The 13885-nt window shown below is 52.9% G+C and overlaps 4 protein-coding genes across 4 annotated transcripts; 2 read left to right on the top strand and 2 right to left on the bottom strand.

The window, feature by feature from the left end:
- Positions 1-674: 674 nt before the first annotated feature.
- SCP_1201260 (hypothetical protein) lies at positions 675-3376 on the top strand (the record flags this gene model as incomplete). Its single annotated transcript, XM_027763013.1, has 5 exons — positions 675-695; positions 771-815; positions 866-938; positions 990-2783; positions 2835-3376. The coding sequence occupies 5 exons, from the start codon at positions 675-677 to the stop codon at positions 3374-3376; spliced, it is 2475 nt and encodes an 824-aa protein (XP_027618814.1).
- A 321-nt stretch (positions 3377-3697) lies between these two features.
- Positions 3698-5526, bottom strand: SCP_1201250 (hypothetical protein; the record flags this gene model as incomplete). Its single annotated transcript, XM_027763012.1, has 6 exons — positions 3698-3929; positions 3987-4324; positions 4384-5052; positions 5103-5210; positions 5261-5369; positions 5420-5526. 6 exons carry the CDS (start codon positions 5524-5526, stop codon positions 3698-3700), a joined length of 1563 nt encoding a protein of 520 aa, XP_027618813.1.
- A 750-nt stretch (positions 5527-6276) lies between these two features.
- On the bottom strand, positions 6277-8080 carry SCP_1201240 (Nucleoporin nup45; the record flags this gene model as incomplete). The annotated part of the gene is made up of 8 exons (XM_027763011.1): positions 6277-6482; positions 6539-6593; positions 6648-6711; positions 6770-6945; positions 7010-7112; positions 7169-7270; positions 7362-8000; positions 8070-8080. 8 exons carry the CDS (start codon positions 8078-8080, stop codon positions 6277-6279), a joined length of 1356 nt encoding a protein of 451 aa, XP_027618812.1.
- A 4283-nt stretch (positions 8081-12363) lies between these two features.
- Positions 12364-13737, top strand: SCP_1201230 (hypothetical protein; the record flags this gene model as incomplete). Its single annotated transcript, XM_027763010.1, has 7 exons — positions 12364-12366; positions 12419-12702; positions 12754-12943; positions 12997-13014; positions 13069-13383; positions 13444-13649; positions 13704-13737. The coding sequence occupies 7 exons, from the start codon at positions 12364-12366 to the stop codon at positions 13735-13737; spliced, it is 1050 nt and encodes a 349-aa protein (XP_027618811.1).
- Between the last annotated feature and the right edge of the window lie 148 nt (positions 13738-13885).

The following is a 13885-nucleotide window of genomic DNA, read 5'->3' as shown; positions in this document are numbered from 1 at the left end:
ATCTGTCTACGTGACGAGATAAGTTTTTGCTGTCAGTTTCTTGGACGAACTTTAAACTAAGAGGCCGGTTATCATATGCATGTCACCATATGTCCATTATTATTGTACTTATGCTGATATGAATAATAAGTGCTCGCTAGTGAGTAGAAAAAGAAAACTTGGAATAATTAGGGAGAGACGACGAGCCTGAAATGAGAGCCAGTAGAGACATACATATGTATGTGCCTGCGAGACTCAAGTACTTCACTGAAGTGCACTGAAGGGTGTGTAAATCTGCAATCTAAAAGCGACGAGAACGTGGTGGATCGGGTCTGATCATGCGAAATCTGGCCTAGAATAGGGCTTCCTGCCTCAAACCCATCATCCGCCCAAGACAATAAGCTCGACGCAAATGGTGATCCCTATAGCAGTCCGCAGCGCACGGGACAGCCCGTGCTTTACTTTTCTTCCTACCTTCATCGTCGTCGCCCGCAGCGAACCCAACGCCCACTGTGAGTGACTGAGCATCGAGCAGGAAACCGACATACACTGCCTCTTACGGCACGCGCACGTATCTGATCGTGGAAGTCAGGTTTTATACGGTTAGTCCCTTGATTGCATATTATCCGAGGCATATGCACTCTACTCCACCCGCTTCAACAGAATAATCTCCTTATGCTGCCTCTGGGGTCCCCATGGCTTCTGGACCAGAGATGGTTAGTTTATCTACCCTTCCACCTGTACGTGTAGCGTCTACTCACGTCGCTGCAACCATGCCCTTGTCACGACAGGGCGGGCCCGGAATGGGTGCGCTTGGTGGGCCACCACTCCAGCACGTACGCCGCTCGCCACATACATGGTCGCCTTCCACTGATTCGCCGTTTAGAACTACAAACGGGCCGTACAGCGCAGCGCCCCCCGCGAATTTGTAGTAGAAGTGCTACCACCCACCAAATTTGGTGTGTTCCTATGTCAACGGTTATCGCAACCAGTCCCTGACCGTCATGCAGGTAGTGGCTTTTGCTATGGAATGCGGATATGTCCCATTACGGGAGACGTGCGGGATGATACGTCCAGCGGTAAGTCGGGCAACTCCCATACCGAATACGAGGTCTGGCGTCGCTGGGAAGACTGTCTCTATCTCCAAGAGATATTGGAGGAGGAGTACGGTATGATGGCTCGGAATAAACGGCACCGTCTCGCAGCAGGCAAAGGGGTGAAGAAAAACGGTGTCTACATCCAGTCCGACCAAGCTGCTTCGTTCGAGTCGTTACCCCCAGGTCCGGAGGCTAACAGCGTTGCGAAGGACGTTCACGAGATCATACCCAAGCTCACCAAGAAGGGTACACTCTTTCGGCCCAGTCAGTCGACCGTAGACCAGAGAGGGAAGGAATTCCAGGCAATGATTGAAACGTTGCTCAGCGATGATGTTCCCACTTTGATCAAAGAACTTAGGGAGTTGCGTACAGTGCGTGATTTTTTTGCGTACTGGAGAAGAGACAAGGACCACGAGCGCAAGGCTCGTCGCCCATCTACAAGTGCTGGCGGCCGCGATTCTGTCACAAGCAGCGCGTTCTCCATGTACTTCTCCGCGTCGAATCTCTCCCTGCAAATGCCGAATTCGTATGCAGATCTACCCCCGAGTCCTGCGCTTCCAAGTGCCATTTCCGTCGCCTCATCGCACTCCTCAAAATCAGCGAAGGGGAAAAGTCCAGCGTATGCGCGTTCAGACTCATCGGCATCGTCTTCGAGTCTATCACGTTTCCCAAATCCTCCCGCTGGTCCTGCAGCTCAAGCAACACCCATGTCTTTCTCCGTATCTGCTCGCGGTTCATTGTACGTTGATACTCCGGAGAGAGTAGGCGGTTACACTTCGGAGCCTGACGATCGTCCTCGGACGGCACCACCAAGATCGCAAACCGGATCTTACCGCCGCAGTTTGAACAGGCCATTCTCCTCCCAGACATCTGTGGATGGCGTGGAGATGCCCATCATGTTTACTCCGGATGATCACTCATGGTCGGACGGGTTGTCGAGTGATCATGGCATGGGCTTGCAGGCATTGCCGGAGGACCAAGAGCTCGCATCTGACATTCGGCATCTATCTATAGGGAACTCGCCACAGGACGCTCCTCCGCCCGTCCGACGCTCGCACAATAATTCATGTCCAGGTCGCGCGAACAGGAATTGCGTCATCTTCATGACAACCCCTCCCGACCGCCCTGAATTTCCTCAGCGTGCAGCATCTCAGGTGCTGCACCCCGATGTCGAGTCGCTCAACGTTCAAGATTCTCAGCCTGATAGCAGGAGTCCAGAATTGTCACATTCCGCCAGTGTTCTCGCCGATTCTTCGCGAAACTCGACAGCGAGTTTTTCTCGTTTCTCCGCAGAGACTTCGCGGCGATCATCATGGCGCACGTCGGTTGCGTCAGAAACGAGTGTCGCGAGCGACATTACATCCGGCGCGCCTAAAGATTCAGACTTCGACCCACAGCGCAACTCGATACTATCATCATTTTCCATGCAGTCATCGATGTCGTCGATCGCTGAACGGTGGATACCGTACTCTTCCCCTCAACCATCTCACGCATCAAGGGCTTCCGTAGCCACCATCAATTCGCTCATTTCTAATTCATCCGTAGATGCAGTACTTCCTAGGCGTATGTCGCCTCCACCAAACGGGACTGCTCTTCGTTCGCTATCAAACCATTCACGTCGTTCAGTCGATACCAGGTCCAATGGGAACGTGGCAGAGGACGTCTGGTATGAGCAGCGAGATGATTGCATTGATGCGTATTTCTATGGTGAGGCTTTCGTCTGCCGTTTGCCAGAGAGAGCGATTGACGAGTGAGTAGACCCCAGCCTTCGGTCTACCCCTGCTTCGTCAGTCCTTCCTGACGATCACCAGTATGGGGGACGGGAAGTTCTACCACTGCGCTTCGACAAGCACATGTCCACTCCTGACCGCTTCCCTAAGCCGTTCCAGGACAGACCACCGGGGCAGTTCCATTTACCCTGGTCACCTCCAGCGTCTCCCCCTAGGATGACCAGCCCTACAGGATCCGACACCTACACCATCAAGGCCATGCTACGGGAGTCTATTGTTCTACTGCGCGCCAGTTATGGCACGTCGTATCCCGAGGTCCGTGAACGTCTCCGTGACAAATTCGCGAAGCAGGAGGAAGTGCCGCTCTCGAACACGTTCGTCATTGGTTACCTCCCCCAAAGTGCTATTCCCCAGACTCCTTCCACGCGGGGCCGTCCTCGCTCCAGCTCTCTGTCAAGCGAACGCTCACTTACTTCCTTGCGCTACATCTACTCTGAAGAGGAGTGGCACACCGCCGTGGCTGGCTGTGCCGGAAAGCTTACCATTCGTATCTTCGACACTAAATCCTGAGCCTCGCCCATTCTCATCGTTGACTGCTTGACAATTAACTGATAACCATATAGCGCCCTCGTTTGATTTCGTCCTTCATCCTGGTTATCTGTTTAACTTTCATCGTTGCTTCCATATTTGTCTCTTTAGTTGTTTACCCCTCTTTGATCCCGGACATGCATACCACTGTATGTCCGAGTGGTTCTTGTACGTGACGCTCACGGCTGTTGTATGTCTGTACTTCCGGTCTGTGTGCTCCTCCTTCGTTCAACAAAACAAAAGGTATGCTGTAGAGATAGAAGATTCGTATATAAACTTTCGAGGATCCGGATCAATACATTGCTATGCTCCGACGACAGTCTCAGCGGCTGCCAGTATGGTCACTTGCGGGCGAGCATGCGCAACAGACGGCGCTCCTGCGGACAGCGGAGTTCTCGTCCAATCTGGGATGATGCTCTTGGGGGACCGCAGTATCCCTTCCGGCAGGACGACCACCGCCTCGTCTTCGTCCGGCTCAGCCTCGTCTGCATCCCATTTTTCCCGGGGCACTTCCACGCCACCGGTTTTCAGTGCACTAAGGATGGGTTAGTGAGACGCCGCGTGGGAGGACGAGATTGAGGGGGGGGCGTACCCTGCCAAAGATCCACCCACCCAAGCCATCGTAGCAGGTGTGAACGCGGGCGCCCGTCCGGCATTGGCACTCGCACTCCCGGACGCGGGAGGCTGCGGCAACGGGTTGTTCAGAATTGCGAAGTACGGCAGCAGCGGACGGAGCGCGGCGTAGCGGTCGTACGGCGCGGGTCGCTGTTTGCCGGGTCGACTAGGCGGACGCGATGATGGCGCAGACGACGATGACATAATTGCATGTGCGAGTTCTGCATGCAGTCGCGGGATGAATCCTGGGAGCATCGGGGTGCCCCCGACGACCACGATAGTCGACGCGAGAGTCTTCCGGAGATCTACCGGTACCTAAATTTGTGAAATAAACTTAGCCAGTGGCGCAGACGAAGGACCAAAAGGGTGCGAACCTTAAGGAGAGAATCGAGGACAACTTCCGCCACGCTGCTCTCGTCAACGTCGCCGCCTTCGAAAAGGACCTCCGCAGCCCGCTCCCGAATCCATCCAGGTATGATCAACGTTCCCTGTCCCGTGCCCGTCTGTTGCGATGGCGGAGGATCTACGCGCATGTGCAAGTCGGTAGCAGTGGAATGCCGCGTATACATCGTCGCGAGGGCCTGCAAATGACTTTCTCCTGGCCGCGGTCCATCGGAATTCACTTGTGAGTGCGACACCACGGAGTATCCTGATGATGCCGCGTGCTGCGAGGAGAAGTTACTATCTATGTCTGCGGAGACACGCGAGAACTCAGACTCTGACATCGCTGGGTCGCTAGGTGGTAGATCCAGTTCGGTAGAATCGTCTCTAGGAGACATCATGCGGACGTCTGATGCATCGAGCGCATCGCCGACGAAACAGCATCGGGTCTTGGCCTCTTCTATCACAGAATCGGTAAGCACTTCTTCCGGAACGCGTGTGGAGCGGTTTGCCGCGGGAATGTTGGCTGCTGCGCTCAGAGATGTTGGTGGTGGAAGATAGGTTCCGAAGAGAAGGAGAAGAGCTCGGAGGTGGGATGATAAGCGAGAGCCTGCCAGGGGTGTTGTACGTAGCTGTGGGAACAAAGGGCGTGAAGAAAATATCTGTATGCAGTGTCTGAGTAAATGGGTTCCATTAGTAACAATCAACATACCGGTAATACGGTAGACTCCAGGTGGCCGCAGTCTAGCACGAGTCCTGTTATCCTCCCCGCAGCCAACAAAGAGAGCAGGTGGCTTGAGGCGAATGAGATAGAAGGTACCTAAGGTCTTCAATGGTTACTTCCACGAGACAGTGCATTCAGGAACATACCTGGAGATTGTCGAAGAGTATTCGCGCTAGGGTATCCTTGATGTACAACGGCAGTAGTGGATGTTCCACCAGAATTACTTTGCGTGACTTGGGATCCGTGAGCAGCGAACTTGCCTATCAATGTGAGAACGTCACAAAGCGAGGGAAAAACGACCGTACTCATGAAAGACCGACCGCAGGGATGCCTGCAATCTCACATCAAGCAGCTTATCCTCTTCCTCTCTCTCAGCCGGCTTCGTCGCACGATTTAAAGTCCATAGGGACATGCAACTCCCTCCTCCAGCAAAAAAGACATCCCTTGGCTTACCCTCACCGCTGAATCCTACTTTCCATACCCGAGACCCAGGATCTAGAATGATTCGGTCTTCTGTCCCATACAAGGAATGTCTGCGTGTCGTCTGGTAGTGAGGAGATGACTGAACGATATGCGAGCCGGTGAGGCGGGTAGTCTGTGGAGTAGCAACAGGAGTCCCTGATTCATGGCTGGTTTGTCTGCGTGGTGTACTTGATACTGCAGACATCCTCTGCGTGGAATAATACCCAAATTTTAAAGGACGAGTATCAGTTCAAGTACAGATTGGTAGGCAGACTGCACTTGGACGCCAGTCGTGTCACGACTGTCACAGTCACGTAATGTTCCGTCGTCACAGCGTCCGGGGATCTTCCACTGGCAGATACAATAAAGAGCACAATTGACAGTTCTCGCAGCAGAGCAGTATTTCATGTTGTATTCCACAATTCATGTACAAGAAGATTCAACGTTCGGCCACCCCGCAGTCATTCAGGAAACGCGAAGCACGTGATCGCGACGCGGTGACGACGAGGATCTCACCTTGGCAGGCAGGATCTCACTGCAAGTTCTCAGACATTTTAGGCATTGGCAAGGCTACAGCATCAAGCATCGAAAACGTTGATTACAAAGCCAGCCGTTCCCCACATATCGGTATATGCATTTATTGTATATCTCCAATCTCCAACAAGGGCCCAACAAGTCGCAAATTCAAGCGTAGAACAGCTTACTTGGCATTGATGCTCTCCAAACCGAATTCCCCTCCGCTACCCCGGTCCAATTCATTGAATGGATCCCGCATACTACCTGTCCGTGCGCGCCACAGCTGTGTATACAGTGCTTTGATTTTCTGCAGCTCCGCATCGAGCGCAGCAGTCTTGCTGGCGAGAGCAACGAAGGTAGCGTGTTGTGCTTCCAGAGTGGAAGATATAGCTGACATATTCCGTAAATATTGTCAAGCAGTAGAGAGATAAAAGAAGGAAGCACACCTTGAGGGGTATATTGACTCTGCGTCGCTGCAGAGGATAGCTTCCGCTCGATTTGCTATTGAAAGAGGGGATCACTATAAAAATTCCTGGCAATAGAAATCATACTCACTTCAATGGTCGCCTTGTACCACCTCAGCCGCTCTCGCATTTGCTCCGTCACACGGTTGAAGAATCTTCAGATAGATCGTAAATATAAAGAACGTACTTGCAAGAGGATATGAAAACACGTACTCCAATGGGAAATCCGCATGGTTTTTGAGATGCACGCCGTACTGCTGAGGGTTCCGGAAGCCGTCGACTATGCGTGTTGCGATGATGGTGTCTTGCACGGTCTGATCTACCTTCGCCTTGAGGTCTCGTGTACGGAGCACATCCGAGTGTAGCGTCGTGATAGCACTTAGCAGATCCTATCGGTAGATGCCAAAAGGTAGGCACTGGAATATAAGGACGACCAATCAACTGAGAACGCACCTTGTGTACAGAGCGGACTACTTCCTGGCCTTTGACCGCCTCTTCACCTAGCTTCCGCTGCTTCAGGTCATTGCTTATTTGTATGCGGCCTTGAATTTGCCCACTGTACCACTAGATGATAAGTTAAAAGAAAGGGATGAGAGAGTAACCGTTACTCACTCGATATTCTCAAAGACTCTTTTGACTTCATCTGGCAGGTCATTAAATCTAGTTGACTTCGTGAAAGGCGGCGTAGCCGGCAATTGGTTAGCCCCAAAAGTTCTGCATTGGGACAAAATGTCTATTACTGTAATTCGTGTTCTGGTTTTGCGGCACGGCGCAGCAATGTCCGCAATAACAATATTATACTCACGGTTGTTGGGACGGCTGCCTGCCAAACAGAGATGGACCGGTCGTTGCTCCAAAGGCACTAGCGGTCTGTGTCGGTTGCGCCTGTAGAGGATTCGAGCCCCAATTGCCAAAACCACTAGTTTGACCAAGCGTCGAAGTGTTGGCGTTGGCGTTGCTCCCCAGTAAACCAAGGCCATATGCGCCCTGCTGTTGTCCCGTCTGCCCAATCTGGCCTGTCTGACCTGTCGGTTGGTTCTGCGTGTTTCCAAAGAGCGAACCGATGGAACCGATTGAGCTCGGTTGCGTATTCGTAGGAGGTTGGCTGAAGAAGTTGGACGGCACCTGCTGCTGAGGCTGCTGCTGCTGCTGGTTCTGGCCGAAATTGCTGCCGAGTAACGATGAGCTTAGCTGTGTCCTTTGTTGACTTATGGGTGCTCCAAAAAACGACGTCGTTTGCGTGGGAGCTTGACCCTGTGGCTGCTGAGTCTGTCCTAGAGGTGCACCGAATAGTGACGGGGCCTGGCTTGAAACCTGGCCCTGGTTTTGCGCCCCAAACGCTGAAGTTCCAGGTTGCGAAGAGCCAAAGAGAGGATTTGCTGGTTTGGGAGGGTTACTCTGGCTCAGCAGCGGATTTGTGGATTGTTGAGGCTGTCCCCATGAGCTACACAAACATCGCGGTTTCGCGCTCGGTCAGACGAAAATGAGGACAAAGTCTAAAGATTATGCTTGCCCAAAAGACATCCTGGTCCAGCAACTTCACAAATTCTTTCTAACGTTCAACTTTTGCCCGTTCTACGATGACCAGAATTCAGAGATATGAAGTGGACTAACTTGAAGTGCGATGGCAGATGTGAACGCCACAGCGGCACAGCCACACCGGAATGTGGCTTATGTCAGCAGCGCTCCTTGTTCATGTTCATTGACTTCGAAGGCTCAGCGACCCTTGCGACCTCTTGCTTCAAGGTCAAGTCAAATTTACAGACTCTGGATGAATGTCTTCGTGCCACCTTATACTAGCTGCATTTTTGGTGCCTTTGATGCGGGCTAAAAATCTTGTTCTGGAGTAAGCATCCGTGCTTCGCGACTGATCTTCTCGACCAGTTCTCGCCCTATATTCAAATAACCAGATGTCTCGTCAGCTATTGAGAGAGAGAGGATGTATTCTTCTCTGAGCCCTGGGCGACGTGTTTTTGGGCCTGGCCGTGCTTTGTGACGCGCTTCTGAAGGCTTGAAATGGCAGGTTTAATATTTCGTATATCATCAATTTGCCCAGTGCTTTATTGCATGTACACATTGCCAACACACTGCTGATTTTTTGACGGTTCCTCCAGGATGTGTACTCGTCTTTCATCCCGGTTTCGTGACTATCATATGCAGTTCTTGCGCAACCCGATGCTTGCCGCGAACGTTCCTTAAGCGCCCTAGCGCTTGACCATTCCGGCAGAAAAACCGGGACACCATCTCGGAACAAATGTAAGTGTTGGTATTTGTTACTTCCGATCCCACACCGCGGTCTATTTTTCCGCCGTCTCATGCAATAACCGTCCGCCCTTGTCGTATGTCCCATCCATCGGCCTTTTTTTCATCATTTGCGCTACAATTCAGTGAAGGCTGATCTCGCTAGAACATTGGCGTTATAAAATTTTCTCCTTGGTCATGACCATATCACAGAACCACAGGAAGTGTGATTGTGGCTCTCGCGTGGCTATCATTTGGTGGTAGGCGATGCTTTAGCTCAGCTGAATGTCTCGACACATCACCACGTTGTGCATGAATACTAGCCACGGTTGGCCTACAGCCTACAGTTGTTAGATTTATTATCCTTCCCCCATTTTCTGCTTGGTTTTCGCATCATCACCGAAGCTCCACCGTCTGTCCTATCTGTGCCCAACTAACGTTTCATCCCGCAGTTTGACTCCCCTTGAGTGACTGCTGTTGATAATCTCCGGAGTCCATTACTCCACTAGCCCGACCGTTTCCATCGGCTTCCGTCTCTCCCGTGCAATACTCATGAGCTTATTGTTCCCGAGTTTGTTGTGGCGGGCCCCTCTCAACTTCCAGACTGGCGAACCTGTGGACTTTTCTGGCATGCTGTGGTCCCTTACACCGGTAGTTCTTCCTGGAATTTGGCTTGCCCCAAAACATCTCTCCCGACTGCAGCCCAGCAACAGGTCGCCTCGGTGACGTCGGAATACCTGGTTGACGTTGGAATGAACGTTGAATGCGAGTGGTAACCAACGTCAAATTATTCGGTTCTGCATGCCGCTTTACTCGGTGCACCGAGTTTTTCATCGGTGAATCTAAGCTTGTTTGCGAATCCTTGGTTGAAGCCTCGACCTTGCGACCCAGCTCTCTGGGAGGAAACTCGTGAGGCGGACATCGCTCAATCGAGCTCGTGGATGCGCTCCCGATCGAGATCGGCGGTAGCCCTGCGACGTGCAAGTGCTGTTGTCTAGCTGCAAGTAAGCGCTCGCCCGATTGCTGGGCTCTGACTCCCGTGAGACCGAACGTCTCCGCGTCAGCGCCGAGTCACCGCTCATATTTGGACCACAAGCATTCCTTTCTTGCTTTGACACTATGGATGTCACGTCGCAGTCATGCTCGGAGCTTTAGATCTTAGACGTTGCGAGGGCTTTTTGCTGTGCGCGCTGTATGGCTCTGTGCACGTTGCGTGTTTTTCTTCCCCGCCTATACGGACATCTCTGTGATCAACCCTGCATGAGCGCGAGAGGTAACAACCTGAGGCGCGGACGGCCGTAACGTTTGCAGAACAACTTTCGTTTGGGATCTCCGGCCAGTCTATTCCTCGGCCCACGTGGCACCACGTGGATGCTGGTTATCTACATTCCGACGATTGGTGAGTACGCCATCGTTGACGCGCCGCAAGGTCCTGTTTCATCTCTCTGCCGCGAACTTTTTACCATGGGTCGATGCAGGGTCGATGTTTCCAAAGCGACACATCGATCCTGGGCCGCTGGGTCCGTGCATCCGATAGAAAACTCCTCCCGCGCCGAGGCCAGCTGCGCGTGCAGTGTCGCGGAGAACGATGGTGGGAGACGCCGTCGTGCGCCTTGCAACTGTCACCGGCCGATCCGATGATGCCAAAAAGGTTACCCGACGCCCGCCAGCGCCCACCCAGTCATCACAGCGACAATATTCGGGGGCTCCAGCGGTACTGCGGCCAGGGGAGAGACAACATTGTGTCAAACAGTGGCACCGGAAAACTATCATAGTCTATCCTCTGCCCACCTATGGAGTGGACGCGCACCCCTTCCGAGGCCGCTCCTCGGGTACCGAACCCACGATCATTTCGCTAACGTACACCATCTCCCTTTAGATCTAGACTAAACAAATTCGTCCAAGCGGGTCGGTGTGCCAAAGTATCCCGGAACGAAACATGGCTGGCACGACAGCGGTGCCCATTTGTGAAATCCCGCCGCTGGCGGCCAACCACCTCACGAGAAGATATCATGTAATCCGTCTCGACCGCCCCGCCGCCCAGGCATATCGAAGTGAAACGCGTAGCGTCGCTCGGCACATATATCCCAGATCTCTGCCAGTCCACGATCAGCCTGGAGGTTCGTCCTCCAGGGCACTGACTACGGGACCTCATCGCCACCATGTATATATAAATCCCGCTATCCCAAGTATGCAGTACTTTTCCGTGCTTCGCCTCCGGCCTGTTGTTCTTCATTGTTCTCTGGTGTTGTTCTATTCGTTTCCTCTATCTTAAACCTACTCAAACACATGGACTCTGAGCAAGTAAGTCGTCGTTGATGCGGCCTTGGTCATCTTACTGATAGCATCAGGTTCGGGCTAAACAAGCACAGTACAAGGACACCGACTCTGATTCGGAGTATTATGCTCCGAGGACACCCAGGAGGACACCCATGGCTTGCCAGTTCTGTCGAGGTTCGCGATATACATCCAGAGCGCAGAATCGACTTGAACGTGTCCGTTTCTATTGCTTCAGGGCGTAAAATGAAGTGCGACGGTCGTCCAATCTGCGCTAACTGCAGTCGGAGGGGTATTGCTTGTTCGTATGTACCAGTGTGAGTTATTTTTTTCGATCTCTCCCGTCTAGAACTCTAGGTGACGATGTGCTGCCTGCTAGCTCCGCCCAGAAGTAGAACTTCGTCGACCGTCCAAGATTCACTTCAACTGGGCCCTCTTCCTCACAGGCGCGGGGCCGCCTCTTCCAACAGTCTTTGCGCTCTCTATCGCTCTCATACTCGTCCGCATCTCGTCGTGTTCACGATTCGCCTACCTACCCTCATTCCAGATGGACTGCTTAATCACTGTGCTTTTTTGTAGCTTTAGTCCCAGCATAGCGTATCGATTGCTCCGTACTAGTCGTTGCATAATCTCCCCCTTCGTCGGTATATACACGCTATAATGTTCGTACGTAGAGGACTTTGACAATTATTTTTAGATCTGCCCATGTCGCGCAAAGTTGTCACATGCTCCGAGTCTAGGCAAGATTACGACTATGCTCAACCAACGAAGTTCGTCTTCTCAGTTCTGCTTACTCTGTCGCTGCTAGATGATGATGCGCGGCCTAAAGATGTCTCTCAGCCTCTGTGACTGCCAGTGGTTTACCTGTGACGGTGTTGCGCATCGCATTCACTGAGAGAATTGTATCGAGCACATGCTCGTGGGTGTCAAGATTAGCTGCAGAGATCATTAATCATTATCGGTGTCAATGCGTTGCGCACCGTGACTATGCGAGTCAGTAGGTCAGTTTCTGACTGTGTTCTCATTCACACCCGTCACCGACAATGGAGCAGGACGACGCCGCAGAGCCCCATGAGCTGCCTGGGTATTCTGAGCGCACGCCGCCGACAAGTACTCTTTCTGATGAGACGTATTCACTGGAAAATGGCAAGGGCCAAGCATGGCTATCGCTCACGGTGAGGAGCCGGACCAAAGGCGCGAAGCGGATCCTGCTCCACAGCGGGGACGTGCTTCTCGGGACCGTAGAACTTGACTTCGACAAACAGGATGGAGTGAAGGCTGTATCAATCATGGTACGTCCAACTTCGTAGGAAGCTGAAGTACGGGACACGAACAGCGTTTTAGGCAGACGGTGGAGTCACTCCGGTTGGTCAGGAAGAAGCCAGGTTCCTGCATATCACACAAGACCTGTGGGACAGCAAGGCGTCCGGTGGGGAGAAGGGAATGGTATCCTGGTCATTCACGATCACTTTCCCTAACGAGGTCACACTGCCTGAGAGCCTGAAGGGGAAACAAGCAGCCCACATGTATCCGCTGCCACCCAGCTTCTCGGAACGTGCAAGTCCTATCTACATAGATTACAAACTGGTCGTCACCGTGCGCCGTGGTCTGTTCAAAGTGAATCATACGTGAGTTGGTTTCGGTGCGTTACGTCTCACAGGATGACCGATCTTCTGCAGCCTCGCGGTCCCGATAGTGTATGTCCAACTGTCGCGTGCCGATCCCCCTTCGCCTTTACGCCAAGTTGCGTACACCGAGGGAACCGCAATCATTGGGCCAGATGGCGATCCTGAGGGGTGGAAGACGCTTTCTCCGGTGAAAATCATTGGCACTCTCTTCAAGACCCGCCAAATCGAGCTGCAATGCACTGTACGCGGAGGTGTCGTTCCTAATATCGATGCCACTGACCTCTGCCCATGCAGTTAAGCATAGCTATGCCAGTCAGTCCTAAACGATATAGACCGTGAAGCAAATCCTGATATCGACCCGCACAGGTCACCTATGCGAAGGGTTCCCCGATCCCGCTGTTCTTGACGCTTGCGAGCGAAGACGAGCACGCGTTAGACATACTCTCCGCTCCCACTGCAGCCCGATTGTACCTCATCCGCGTCCGCACGCTTGGAAGCCATGCTACAGACGAAGCAGCGCTTGAGCGCAGCGACAGCGTGTTCCGCGAGAGCGTTGGCCAGGCGTACTTTTGGGTCACTGCTGAGACCGCGCCTGAGCCGGGGAAGCGCACCTTGCAGGGCGAAGTACGGGTCAAACCCAGCGTGAAACCCAGCTTCACATTCCCCCAGTTTACACTGCGCGTACGTGTTCGTGTTTAGGTCAAGCCCGTCAAGGTCTGATCCTGCATGGACGCGCTGCAGTATCAGCTTGCTCTCTTCCCGTTCCAGGCGCCAGGTTTTGTCTCTTCGGGCGCGGCTAACGAGCATCTGCTGACGGAGAAGGTCATCATCACCACCGTGAACACGCCGGGCATCATCCCGCGCTCGTATGCGCCGCCTGGGTATGTTGCGCCGGAGGAGACAGACTACAACGCCACCGTCGGTTTCCTGGAGAACGGGAATCAGAGGTTCGGGTGTTTGTGCCTGAGCTTCTCGCAGATGCTTACTGTAGTTCCTCGCAGGTTCCTCCACCATGCAGGGGAGGGGGTGTCGTGATCTATTTATTATTCCGGAGACAGGCTGCGTGCATGCATCCTCTGCGATTGGCATATTGCATGTAGCATCTCTCTGATCTCTTGGCGTATTATTGCGGGTCATGGATGTTAGATTGGGCTTACGCGGGTGAGCGTATATTTGTAGAATG

The sequence above is a fragment of the Sparassis crispa genome (genome assembly GCF_003851025.1).
Source record: "Sparassis crispa DNA, contig_000010F, whole genome shotgun sequence".
In the NCBI taxonomy this organism is placed as follows: Eukaryota; Fungi; Basidiomycota; class Agaricomycetes; order Polyporales; family Sparassidaceae; genus Sparassis; species Sparassis crispa.
The sequence above is the reverse complement of the archived record's forward strand: the minus strand, read 5'-3'. Positions and strand labels throughout refer to the sequence as shown.